Below are 13778 nucleotides of genomic sequence, written 5' to 3'. Positions count from 1 at the left end.
CACTTCTGATGCAAATTACATCTGCAGAGCTCAGAAAGACATCATTTTAAGGGATGTCATCTACATGCAGAGAAGTTTGTGTCTCTTTTTTGTGGGTTTCCTGTTTGTTCTAACAGGGATCTCACATTGCCTTCCCAGATAGCTCAGATGGTAAAGAATCTGCCTGCAATGCAGGAAACCTGGGTTTGATCCCTGGGTTGGGAAGATCCCCTGGAGAAGAGAATGGCTACCCATTCCGATATTTTGTCTGGAGAATCCCCATGGACAGAGGAGCCTGGTGGGCTATAGTCCATGGGGTCGCAAAGAGTCAGGCATGACTGAGTGACTAAGCACAAGACCTTGCACTTGGATCTGTAGGAGTTTGGGCCAAGAGAAGGGCCCACAAGTCCACCGGCCCCCAGGTGAGGTATGCAGTGTTCAGGTTAAGTTTAATGTGGCTCACTTTGAACATGCCTAAAACAGTGCTGCTTACAACCAACCTCACTCAGGAACATGACTGGCTTAAGCCAACATTCTGGTGTGCCAAGAGGTTAAGGCTAGTCAAGGAGGGGCCAGCATTTTAGCCTTGCCTCCTGATCTCTCTGAATCTGTTTCCAAGACAGACTGTGCCTTTTGCAGGTCCCTAAGCTGGTGCAGGATTCAAAGGAGACAGTGCACATGAAAACAACAGACTGTTATCAGAACACTCGGCAGTACTGCTATAGTGATCACAATGAGACGAGAAGGGGGACGCTCCGATGAAAGGTCCCTTCCCCCACTTCTCTACACGCCATGTGCATACATATATAGTTACATTGGTTACATCATCTATATAATATGCTCAACTTTCCGCCTCTTCATTTTTCTCAGGAACACTAGGGTATTTCTGTTTGCTAGTGTGGAATGGCTCAAATGATGTCACTGATCCCTGGCCCAGAGGCCATGGCACATGGAGCCATCTCCTTCTCAAAGGTCAGAGAGGTTGCTGGCTCTTCTGGCTGTTATAAGTAAGCAGGAAAGGATGCTCGCCTGGAACCAGACAATCAGACTTAAAGCTTTCAGCTCTGCCAGTCCTGGCTGTGTGATCCTGGGGAAATCATTGAATCTCTCTGACTCCTGGTGTAGTCTTATCTTTAAAATGAGGGTTATTATACTCAGGTGAGGCAAAGAATATAAAAGTATTTTGAAACCTATAGAATGCATAAACATAAAACATGAACATTATTGCATATAACGTCATTATGAACAACTGTGGACACACAGCTTTATTCCCACAAGAGTTAGAATACTGGGTGCAAAGATTAGAACCATTTTTGTCTTTTAATATGCACAGAAAAGTCTCCTCACTGCACACAGAAGTATTTTGTTTCTCTGCAGCATCCCCAGCTTTGGGTTTTATCATGTCTTTAAAGTACTTGTGACATCAATTAGGTATGAAATAGCATCTTAAAATTATTTGCCTTTTCATTTCTACAATTTCTATTGGAGTGAACTTTTAAAATAATGTTACTTTTGTAATGTGAACTGCCTATTATTATCTTCTTGCCCATTTGTCAACGGACATCTTGGAGTGTTCTTTTATATCTCCATGAATTATGTAGATGACAAAGATTAATCTTTTGTCTGTCATCTCTATTTCAAAAGTCTTTTTCAATGTATCAGTCTACTCCCCTTGTCTAAAAAGTGCACTAAATATAAAAACAATCTTGTTTGTTGATATAACACCATACAGTGTCTTTAGGCTGGTCAGTACTCAAGAGGTCACTGAGGATGTCCAATGGAAATAAGCAAGGAAGAGAAAGAGTTTGGATGTTATGTCCCATTTGGAAAAGTTAGAGGAACCAGGATGTCTAGTCAGGAGAAGACAGGCACCTGGGGGAAAAGTGTGGTGTGGGTACGTGTGTGTGCAAGTGTGAGCATACATTTGTGGAACAGGAGTAGACAGTAGGGAGAGATAAAATACTGACAGAGAGAAAGTGTCATTGTATAATATTCAGCTTGAGAAAGGAATGTTACAATTAAGAAAAGATTTTCTCATGATCCACAATGAACAAAGATGCAATGCATAGGCTTGGAAGGTTCCTGGAAGTGTTTGAACCGAGATTGAAAGGATCCAGCAGTGGACGAGAACTGGGCTCCACGTTCTCAATAGGCCTTTCCCAAAAACTCAGGTTCTCTAATTCAATGACCCCGGGTCATTTCCTAGAGGCTGGTTTTGTTTATTTGTTTCATAAATCCCCGGAAAAAAGCCTGTTTTGCTACTCCTTTCCTCCTCATCTTAAGAGCCAGAAAAAGAAAATTTTAAAAAGTGAACTTACCGTTAAGGTTTCTGGTTTAGCTCCCATTAATTGAGTTGACTAAGAATCAGCTGCCTTCTTGCAAAAGGACACAATGACCCAAACACAGAAGGACCAGGCACAAGTGTTTCTAGACTTTAAAAGATCCGTTCCTTTTCTAGCCAAAGGTTTGGAGGCCTTTCTTGACTAATAGCCTCTTCTTAGCTAATAACCAGTGTCAAGTCATAAAAAATTGAAGGCATTAGAAACCACTGGCCTTTACTCCTAATAGTCCATGAGCCGACACAACAATGATAAATGGCCGTGCAATCACAGCAATTTGCAATCACAAAATGTGAGCCCTGTACCCATCACCGGAGCTGACAAATTATGGAAGGCAACTGTGTGCACACACCACAAACGAAGGAGCCCTTCCAAATACACACACACCATTAGTAACGATTATATGTACATAGGACTCTGTAAAATTTGCCTGTGATCAGTCACTTATTTTCATTTGGTTGTTATGAAAATAGTGGCACTGGTTCAGGATTTTACAAGCAATCACAAAGGATCTTAAGAAAATGACACAATTTGCAAATTCCAGATGGTGGTCAGAAGCTTCCAAGTTACTAGTTTATGTGGAAGGCTGGTGGTTAATGCAGATAAGCAAGATGACTAATTGCAGAACTAACAGTGTCACCTCCACAGTGCTGAGCATGCGGAATTCTGCCAAAGACTAGCTCCTTGGTCTTGAGAAACACAAAATGGAAGTTACCAGAGCCCTCCCAAGTGAAGGTTTGTACAACTCACTCCTGTGGGTCGTGGCCACTCGATGAAGTGGCTTCCAGGCGCACTCACTAATGGTGGGGTCTCCCTTCCAGGCACTCAGAGAAAAAATGGGCCTTTGACCATGAGGCAATTTGCTCTGGCAGGGATTCTCACCCTTCATGTGTTATGTGGTGAGGAGACTGGCGATTTAGTCATTTAGAGGCAACATGATGTGGTTGGGAAAGTACAGACTTTGGGGTCAGACTGGGTACGAATACTGGCTCCTCTATCTACCGGCTCAGCCATCCTGGAAGGGCCGCTACCCAGCTCTGAGCCTCAGTTTCTCCTAAAAAAAAGGTGGGGGGCAGTTACACCAACCTCACTGGATCATTGTAAGGATGCTTAGAGGACTTACAGTCAGACCTCTGTTGCACGGATGTGCATAAAACAGCATTTGGGGAATAAGGATGGTGATCATGTTTCTTAAAATTGTTTTAGGAAATTTTCTGTGATACAGAGGTCTTGATGATGCTGCCGTTTATGGAGCACTTCCCGTGTGCTTAGCACTGTACACGAATCATCTCATTATGGTAGTGCCATCACCATGCCCATTTTACAGCTGTGGGAACTGGGGCTGAGAAAAGCACAGGAGACTGTCCAAGGCCACATCACTAGCAGATGTGGAGATGGCACTGGGACCTGGACAGTCTTATTCCAGAGCTGATGCCCTGAACAGCCTCAAATGTACATATCAGCATATCTTTTCTCTAATAAACCTACTCCTAGTTCACAGGCATCTTGGAAGACCAGGACCCCCAAGATACCGATCCCCAAGAGAACCATGGACGATGACTATACTCAGCTCTTGCCAGCAAGTGAGAGACCTTCACTGTCCATGAGGCTCCCATCCAGAACCACCTGAGGTCTCACGATTCATGAAGTCTAATTAATCACCTGATGAAATCAAGATTCCAACTGCAATAACTCCTTGGAGCTATTTCCATGTAGTTGGCTGTATAAATGGTCAGCTCCACACTGTATGATACAAATTCCAAGAAATGTATAAACCACTAGAAGCCAGCTCACCTCCTTAGCTCTCCAGCTGGCATGTAAGGAACACAGCTCCAGATGCATATATTTCAAATACACTTATGGACTGACTCGGGGCATAAATTATGGTGGGGCACAGAGTTCACCTTGCCCTTTAAAACAGAAACTTTAAAGGTACCTCCTCAGTTAATCAAGTGCTCAAGATTATGTACTCAGAAGAATGTGTTTCAAGGCACTTTACATGGCTTTTGTTTTGCATCCCCCCTTTTTCTTCACAGAGGTAAACATCCTTAGATGCCACAGGATACACTGGTATTAAAACCTAGACTGAATCCATCAGGAAACCTGGCACTGGGTCTTGGCTTAACTGCTGGTTTGCTCAGTGGCTTTCTGCAAGTCACTTCCCCTCAGCGTCTTTATGCATAAAGTGAGCAGAATAATACTTGTTTTATGTTACTCTTACAACATGGTTGTGTTCTCAAATGAGACATTAAATGTGGTACTTAGAAAAAGAATTGAATTTCATCATTTCTAGGTCATTCCAAGGTTCCACATAAAGTTACTGGCTGAGTCAAAGTTAGAACAAAGGGACAAGTCAGGACCATATACAAGAGAGACAAAAGCAATGACTACAAACATCACTAACTAAACCTGGCCTAAACTAGATCGACATCTGAGACAGTGAATCCTAAAACCAAAAGTAAGCTGTTCATCATATTGTCAGATATATTCTTAGAAAGAAAATAACAGAATCACCACTTTTTTCATTAAATGGACTGCAAAACACCTAAAACCTTCTCACCAGGCTCCGGCTTCCTTAGCCAACATATACATGCATTTGAGCCTTCTTTCTTGAAAAGCAAACCTCCCCATGGGAAAACAGTGACTTCTGACTTGGGATCGGTGTAATTCATGAGGACTAACAACTTTTCTTTGAGTGACTTAATCAGGTATTCAAAGCACTTAATAATGCCTAGAAAAATCAGTTCCTCCTGGCATGAGAAGTAAGTACCCATTAAATATATATATATAAAAAGATCAATGGAACAAAGTTGCATTGATGAGTCAGAAGAAATAAGCTTAATGATGCTCATGCGATACTGTTTCTCTGTCAAAGTCTAGTGCTACTGCACTAAAATGAACTAAGCTCCTTAGATTTCATGGTTAATGATTAGAGCTGGAAGGATCAAGTTGGTTGTCATAATAAAATTAAACATCTGCAACCAAACTCATATACCTATGTCATAAGAAATACTAGATTAAGGAGCTACATTGTATTAATAGCATAATCCATGTAGAATAATTTTAATATTTAAAATAGATAATTTAAAGAAGATAAATATTTAAACTATATCATTTTTCTCTATCACTGAAAACTATCATTGAAATTTTAAAATGCACAAAGCATTTAATCCCGAGTAGAAATTTTGTTATGATGTGTTTTCGAGAAAATGTCTGTTGTTGCACATTTTTACTCAAGTGCATGGTATCAAATGCACATTAGTGACACCCACCCCTTCCCCATGAGCCTTGCCCAGCATACTTGCTGCAAGAATAAACAAATGCTGGAAGGCACTTGCCCATGCATCGCTGTGTGCCCACTGTCCTCACAGCAAATTCTGAAGGAATAGTCATGATGTGCTAAAGGGCACAGGTGCTTTGCTTCAGCTACCCCTGAAGGTTAAAAAGGACTTTGGATTGGCCAATCCTTCTTTTCAGCATAACCACCTTCTTTCTACAAAGAAAATGATCCTGAAAAACTACCTGTATTGGAACTAACAGTCCATACCTAGCTTATAAACAAGGATATAATCATGTTTTTCAAAAGGCCAACTAGCATATGCTGTTTTTTAAACACAAATGCTGATGACACCTGCTGGTAGCAAATATATTTTAATTAACTGCCTATGGAGAAGTGAAGCCTGCAAAGGAGGGCTGTCTTCTGAGCTGATATTGAAACAGAAAACGAGCCCCCACATCACTTAGGTTTCTTTTTCTAACTCTGCCTATTGACATTATCAGGAAGCGAAATGCCAGATTAATCAAGCTAGGGGATGTACTGGATTTGCCTTCTTGGACTCGAGAAGTATACAGTACACGAGACACTTCTACTCTGATTTAACCACTAGGGGGAAAATCCTAAATAGTGATACCTGAAAAATATTACCAACTATTTAAAAAATTGTTCCTCTCCCACGCTTATTCCTATACCAGAACATCCCCATAAAAGGAAATTAAGTCACATTTCATAATCTGGACCCAGCTACCGTGAAGAAAATTAGTATTTGACTTCTGGTGATACATTGTTCATATCCATTTGTGAGATACAGATATATATGTGTGTGTGTGTGTGTATATATATATATATATATATATATATATATATATATAAGAAAAGAATAAGAAAAAATGAAGCATATGGGTTTTACACCTACACCTTTAGTCAAACTGCACAAAAATATAGGACTAAGTGATAGCAGGAAGGGACCAGAGTCTAGAGCTATCCTCATTATTCTTTTCTTTGACTCAATTCAATTTATTAAACTCAGTTACGCTTTGCTTCCTTCCAAAAGGAATTTGAGCAGACATTAGCTTCACTGCTCCTACATTCATTAAATTGTGAAGTTCCCCCTGAAAAGATCATATATTTATTCTAAGCCTGAACAACCTGAATTCTGTGCAGTTGCTGTCCTGTCAAAACTTCAGTAAGAGCCCAAACACCACTAAGACCATCACACTTCTACAGCTGCTGGGAACAAAAGCCCTTTGTGAAAATATACAAGTGAAATGAGGTGTGGGACAAGGGTGAGAAGTTAGTCTCTACTCAACTTATAGAAAGCTGATTATAACCTGAAACTGTTTATAGAGTTTTGTCAGTGTGGAGCAGCTCTTGTTAGAGGCAATGAATCTTTGATGCTGTTCTCCCAAATATACATAATTCAGTGAACCAACTGCACATAGCTAAGCAAACCCAAGGGTGGCAAGTGGGTGGACCCCCAAAAGCATTGTGATAAGACCGGAAGCACCCCTTCCCCCAGACTTTCCCCCTCATGGTGGGGGCAGAGTGGAGATCTCCCAGAAACACATCAGCGGAAATGATGATCTGGGTCCTGTGGATCCCACTACAGCTTAGTCACAGCAAAAGTGCAGTCTAATGAAAGCAAGTGTATTCCCCAAGACCCTCAAAGAAAGAGACACTTTCTCCTCCACCTGAATCCAACCTTTAAGGCCAGTGAGCTCTTTGCCAGAGATAAAACACACCGAGGAAAAGACAGACTAAACACCAGCCAGGAGGACTCCCTCACCTCACCCTCCCGGTACAGGAAAGTTACCAGGAGGAGAAATGCTTCCAGTCTTCCAAGACAGCTTCCCACTGCCCCAGGGAATTTAATTCATTTTCAGAATCCACATGCGACACATTCAGATTACTCATTTAGCTCCCAGACCCCCAACTGAATGACTCCCACTGGCCACAGGGACAAGCAGAGGTGCCATGTCCTGTCTTTGCTGCCAAACAGCTGCAAGTCCAAGCCTGACAGGTGAGAGGTCCCAAGGGGTCCTCAAGAATGTTCCCCTGCCCTCCCCCAAACCTCCTGCAAGAGGAAACCTGTGCTTTTAAAGGGTAGCTCTTCCCTGACGACTGAGCCCACTGATGCACTATGAGAAAGTCCCTCTGTGGAGTGGATCTACAGTCTGTGAGCTCTGCAGGATGCAAGAGAGAGGTAGGGGCAAAGAGATGGGGACAGAGGAGGTGGCGCTCTTTTGATCCATAGAGAGGGGGTGGAAGGGAGGCAATGAGATAAAGACAAGAGTTAGAGATGAAGACAGGGAAACAGAGTGTATGAGAGATGGAGAGAGAGAGAGAAAGAAGAACACACAGAGTGAGAGATGGGAAACAGTGACACAGAGAGGGAGTGGAAAGAGTAAGAGATGCCCAGAGAGGTCCAGGTGGAGGTCCTACCTCGGCGTCCTTGGCTGGACTGCTGGCCGGGGGTACCTCCAGGCTACAGTTCGCTCTCTTGACCGTGAGGTAGAAGGGGTAATCCTTGGCTACCATGGCGGCTGCCGGGCCTGCCCGTTGGGATGTCACCGCTGATCCGATAAGACCACAAAACTCCCAGGCGAAAGGGGGTCCCAGCTCCACGGTGCCAGCGGTGGTGCCGGCGGCGGTGGCGGTGGCGGCGGCGGCAGCGGCTACACAGAGACTGACAGCCGGCTTCTTTAGCCTACCTCCTACAGACTAAGGCGCACAGGCTAGAAGGGGGCGGAGCCTAGACAGAGCCCGCCCATCTTGGGCGGGGAGTGGGCGGGCCCTGGAGGGCCCGCCCCGACCCCGACACGTCCTGGGAGCGCTCAGATGCCGCCCCGCGGAAGCCCTCTCCGGAGCAGCGAGGGTATCGGGCCGCTGGACCCTTCCTCCCGCAGGCCCCGAACTCGGGGACGCGCAGCCTCAGTGGCAGGTCCGCTCGGGCTCCCTGGCCCTCGTGGGGTGGAAGAGGCAGCGGACAGAATGGAGGCTGGGGCGAAGCCGGGAGGAGGCAAGCGGCCTTGGGGGAAGTAAGCTCTTTAAAAGCCCATATTAAGAAGAAGCGGTATTCTGCCTCGCCTTACTCACAGCCAGTCTCTCCATATACATATATATGGAGTATACATATATATGTCATTGGAGTGTAATCTACAAAGAGTAAAATGCTCCCATTTTACTGTACCGTTAATTGAGTCTTAATAAATGTAAACACTAGAATAACCACCTCCATAATCGGGACACAAAACCTTTCCACCACTTCCAAAAAGTATCCTAGAGCCCTGTCCTCTGCACCCACTTTTAAGTATGAAGAGGCTGGTAAGAGGCTGCCTGCCATTCAGAAGAGGAATCTGACGGGGTGTGTCCAGACAAAGCTGTCCAGTGATGAGCTGACACTACTGGAGTGGGTTGCCATTTCCTTCTCCATGGGATCTGCCTGGCCTAGGGATCAAACCAGCATCTCCTGCACCGCAGACAGATTCTTTACCACTGAGTCACCAGGGAAGCAACATCAGCCATTAGGGAGTGCTTAAATAAACTCTTATCACTATGGAACACCACTCAGTTGCAGTCATTTTGAAGATGGGCCTTTGGGTGCGGCATGGAAAGATCTTCAAGGTATCAGGTTCAGTTAAAAAAACTATTGCAGAGTAAGCAGTATAATACCATTTGTGTTAAAAAAAAAATCTACAAATGAATACCATATATTTTCTATAGAGAAATGTAGGTTAATACCATTGAAAACCATTTGGAAGGACCCATAGCAAATTTTTGGTGGCCCAGATGGTAAAGAGTCTGCCTGCAATGCGGGAGACTTGGGTTCAATCCCTGGGTTGGGAAGATCCCCTGGAGGAGGGCATGGCAATCCACTCCAGTATTCTTGCCTGGAGAATCCCCATGGACAGAGGTGCTTGGTGGGTTACAGTCCATGGGGTCTCAAAGAGTTGTACATGACTGAACGACTAAGCACAGCACAGCAAATTTTTATGGGGCTGAAAGGAGGCAGCCAGTTCCAGGGGAATTAAAGGTAGTGTACAAAGGAGAACTTCACATTTATAGCTAATGTGTTCTTAAAATTTTTACATGAATTGTTACTTGGGAATTTAGAAATTAATTTTTAAAATATTAAAATGATCATTATCTCAAAAGTTATTTTGTAGACTGCACTGTTGAGTGTTCTTCCCCTCCTATCAAAGTCATGGTCACAGCAAGTGGGGGTCTATTCTTCAGACATCTTAGGTGTGCAGGAGGTCGTGGGAATGGAAATATCCAGTCCCTGCTTAAGTGTTCTCTGCTCTGGCTGAGGCCAGAATCCAGCAACTCCCACTCTCCAGGCAGGAAACCTCATGGTATACAGCCCTTTCATCCCAGGTACCAAGCCCACATGCTGGCACTAAATGTGCCTGCTTTCCTGCCCAGCCAGTGTGGACAAACTGCCTTCAGAAGCAAAGAGAATCTGGCCCAGTTCTGCCAGTCTCACTCTTGCCAACCATGTAAAGGAAGCTGTTGAAGGAGTGAGGTTCAATGGACATTGAAGAGAGCACCTGATTTTTCTTCCTCCTCGAATATACACCCTAAAGCAGTAGGAAGGAAGTGGTTGAAAAGGAGGTTTGGAATGGGAAAGAGTACCTCAGGACTACTGATCTTTCTCCTACCTGTATTCTTGAACACAGCTTTGTCCTTTTAGCCTGAACGGTGCTGATGGAGAGCTTCATCGAGGCTCACTGCAAGTCTGGTCAAGTTTGAGGTGGGGAGTGAGGGACAACCCTGTATCCAAGGGCAACCAACCAAAGCAGCCCCTGATTAATCCTGCCACCAAGAGTCTCACACAGGGCTCCTCTGGCTGTCAAGGATTTGAGCTGAAGCTTGTTCCTCATTCCCTTTCCCTCCCTGATCCTCTGGCCCCTGCAGGCCCACCGCCTCAACTAGGCAGGTGGCCTGGCCAGTAAATTGTCCCTTCATGGATGGGCTTTGAACCCTGGTGGAGCTGGCTTGGCATTGACTTCCAATTGGGAGTGTACAGCCAGCACTTGGTGAAGAAGAGAGTGACTCTGGTAAATTATGCCAGCCCTGGGGCTGGGCTACTCAATGCAGGATTCTCAGGACCAAGGAGGAAGTCTGGGTAATGTAAATCTGCATGTGCGTGCTAAAGTTGCTTCACTTGTTTCCAACTCTTTGCAACCCTGTGGACTGTATAGCCTGCCAGGCTCTTCTGTCCATGGGATTTCTGAGGCAAGAATACTGGAGTGGGTTGCCATGCCCTCCTCCAGGGGATCTTCCCAAACCAGGGATCAAACCTATGTCTCTTATGTCTCCAGCATTGGCAGGCAAATTCTTTACCACTAGTGCCACCCGGGAAGCACAGTGTAGTAATAAGTCAACCCTAAGGAAGAGAGGGGACGTTAATCTCAACTACAAGTATTGTAGAGTGAAGAATATTCATAATGGTTGATGAAAAGGCTGCCATATCCACTTGTTCTTAAAACATTTTTTTTTGCCCCTCTTCAAAGAATGGAACCATAAAAAGCAATCAATATACATGGTACAATATATGTGCAGCAAACTTATGTTTTTCCCATTGTCTATGCTGCTGCTGCTAAGTCGCTTCAGTTGTGTCCAATTCTGTGCGACCCCATAGACGGCAGCCCAACAGGCTCCCCCGTCCCTGGGATTCTCCAGGCAAGAACACTGGAGTGGGTTGCCATTTCCTTCTCCAATCCATGAAAGTGAAAAGTGAAAGTGAAGTCGCTCAGTCGTGTCCGACTCCTTGCCACCCCATGGACTGCAGCCTACCAGGCTCCTCCATCCACGGGGTTTTCCAGGCAAGAGTACTGGAGTGGGGTGCCATTGCCTTCTCCACTGTCTATGCTAGGCAGAGGTAAAGAAAGAGGAAAAGTGAGAGAGAGATTGCTAATGGCCAGTAACAATTTAAATAAGTGTGAAAGGGAAAATGGGTATCTGGATTTCCTTTGGGTGGATTTCCTTTGGCTTGGATTTCCAAGCCTCTCACAGCTTGAGTGTCTCACCACCATAAAGATTTTGATGTTTAAAGACATATATTTTTGGTATAATAAGGCCTATAAACTGAAACCAGCAATTTTGGTTATATGCAAGTCAGGGATGTGGTCCCTGAGACACTCAGAGGCTTTTCAAGGGTATTGTTGAGTCCACGCAATTTCCACTTTCAGAACCTCCCTCATGTGTGCATGATACACTGCTCCAACATTAGCAGATGTGGAGTTTGGGCAATCTGCCTAGTATTCCAACCGGAAGCGTTTATGGTCGAAGCCTTGGTCAGAAAGTAGGCTGCTCTACAGGAGGGTTCCCAAGCACACCCCCTGAAGCTGGTGCCACAGTGGAGAGAAGTCAGTCCAACTCTGCAGTGCTACCCAGCTTAGCAGCCCCAGGAGCCCAGCATTCCCCATTCTGCCTGTGTGTGTGTTTATGGGCTTAAGAACAACACTGCCTGAACAGTCAGCTTCACTCAAAGCAACGGCACAAAGTGCCTTTCAGAACTCGCCTTCGGCACAACCCGTTATAATCCTGTAAATGCTTCACAGCCAGGCAGTGTTCCTCGGTAGCCAGAAGCCTGGAGACTGGAATAAAGAAGCCTGTTCTGCATTTCCAGGAACGGTGCCAAGAGCAGAGCCTGCATTCTCGCCTGGGCTAAGCAGGGCACATTTGTGCTGTTGATGGAGTGGTGGGCTTCTACCCACAAGCCCGGCACTGGTTGTTAGCTCCTTTTAGACGAGCAGACAGCCAGGCATGACTGGGAGGCCATCAATCAGCTCCCCAAATCCCCAAATGCCAAGACTGAGTGGAACAGGCCCAGCATGAGGCTAAAACTTCACAAGTTAAAGTGGTTGTGACAGTCTTCTCAGCCAATGGGACAACATTATATTGTTGTTGTCCTGACAGCATTATACTTAAAATATCTTCCACCCATTCCTGAATCTCTATGGCAGAAAGGTGAGTAATACACACCTGCTCAAGAAATATAGCTGAGTTTGAAACACGGCCTTTCACCTGTAACCTCTGCTGTGAGGTGTGCATTTGTAGAAGGAGCACAAGTGAGGGTAGCAGATATCCCAAAGCCTAGCCTTCAAACACAATGCACCTCTGTCTGCTTCCTTGGCATCTGGAGCCATCTCGTCTACCTGTGCTAATCTGACACAGTCGTGTATGTACATGTTGGACACACATGTGTACCAACACGTGGCTCCCCTTCTGTTTGGGGGACATTCCCAGCTAATGACCAAGTTCCCTCTCCTCTCAGTAATTTCAGTCTTGATGGGAGAGGGTAGTTAAAAGCCTGAAGAAGTTCTTGTAGTGAATTCTGAGAGATCAGAAGTGTGGTTTACTACCAGACAGGTAAAAACAGCACAAATCAAGTACTGATAATATCTAAAATCATAAAATCATCTAAAACCTCTCCCTTTGCCTGGGGATATGTCCACTGGCTCCAGGCTAGATTTACGAATGTATATACCTGGCTATTCTAAAGCTGGAAGACTTCATTCTTGCCTTCTCTCATAGATCTCATTTTCTAAAACAAGTCTGAAAAACTGGTTAGGTGACAGCATCTTATCCCAGTAATGAGCTTATCTTGTGACTTATTAGCTATAATTCAAAAACAATCAAGATTTTATGGTGAAAAACCAAGAATACTATGTGTCATGCTCTGATATAACACAGATAGGTACAGTCATTATATCAGTGATTCCCAAAGAGGTACGATTTTGTTCCCTGGGTGACATTTGGCAATGTCTAGATGTTTTAGATGGTCACTGGGGGAGGGAGCTAGTGTCATTTAATGGGTAGAGGCCCAGGATACTGGTAGACATCCTATAATGCACAGGACACCACCCCCCCCCACACACACACCAAAGAATTAACAGGTTCAAAATGCTTATAATGTCACAGTTGACAGACCCTACATTAAAGAGTAGAGCTGAAACACGGCATCAGAGCCAGGACAACCTGTTGGTTTTGACCTCAAGGATATTTTCGCTTTAGGCCGTGATCGTTGGTTGATGTCAAATGTCAGTTTAGGCACAGTGGAGCTGCAAACAAAATGTTTGAGTGCCAAGAAGCCTTAGAATATTGACATGTCTAGAATCTTTCCTTCATGCCCAAACCTGACCCTTAACAGAATAACAGACTTCATAAAGCATGAA

General features: G+C 44.6%; 1 protein-coding gene across 7 annotated transcripts in view; it reads right to left on the bottom strand.

The window, feature by feature from the left end:
* Nucleotides 1-13778, bottom strand: part of ARHGEF3 (Rho guanine nucleotide exchange factor 3) — a 312008-nt gene that overhangs the window by 60101 nt on the left and 238129 nt on the right. The window contains exon 1 of one of the 7 annotated variants that reach the window (XM_061396614.1): nt 8038-8348. The exons of the other annotated variants lie outside the window; for them this stretch is intronic. Within the exon in view, the coding sequence (XP_061252598.1) occupies nt 8038-8133 (96 nt within the window). The 5' untranslated portion in view covers nt 8134-8348. Of the gene's footprint in view, nt 1-8037; nt 8349-13778 lie in introns of those variants that run through there. 7 annotated transcript variants of the gene reach the window in all.

Source organism: Bos javanicus, chromosome 22 (genome assembly GCF_032452875.1).
Source record: "Bos javanicus breed banteng chromosome 22, ARS-OSU_banteng_1.0, whole genome shotgun sequence".
Taxonomy (NCBI): Eukaryota; Metazoa; Chordata; class Mammalia; order Artiodactyla; family Bovidae; genus Bos; species Bos javanicus.
This window is presented reverse-complemented; position numbering and strand designations above follow the sequence as displayed.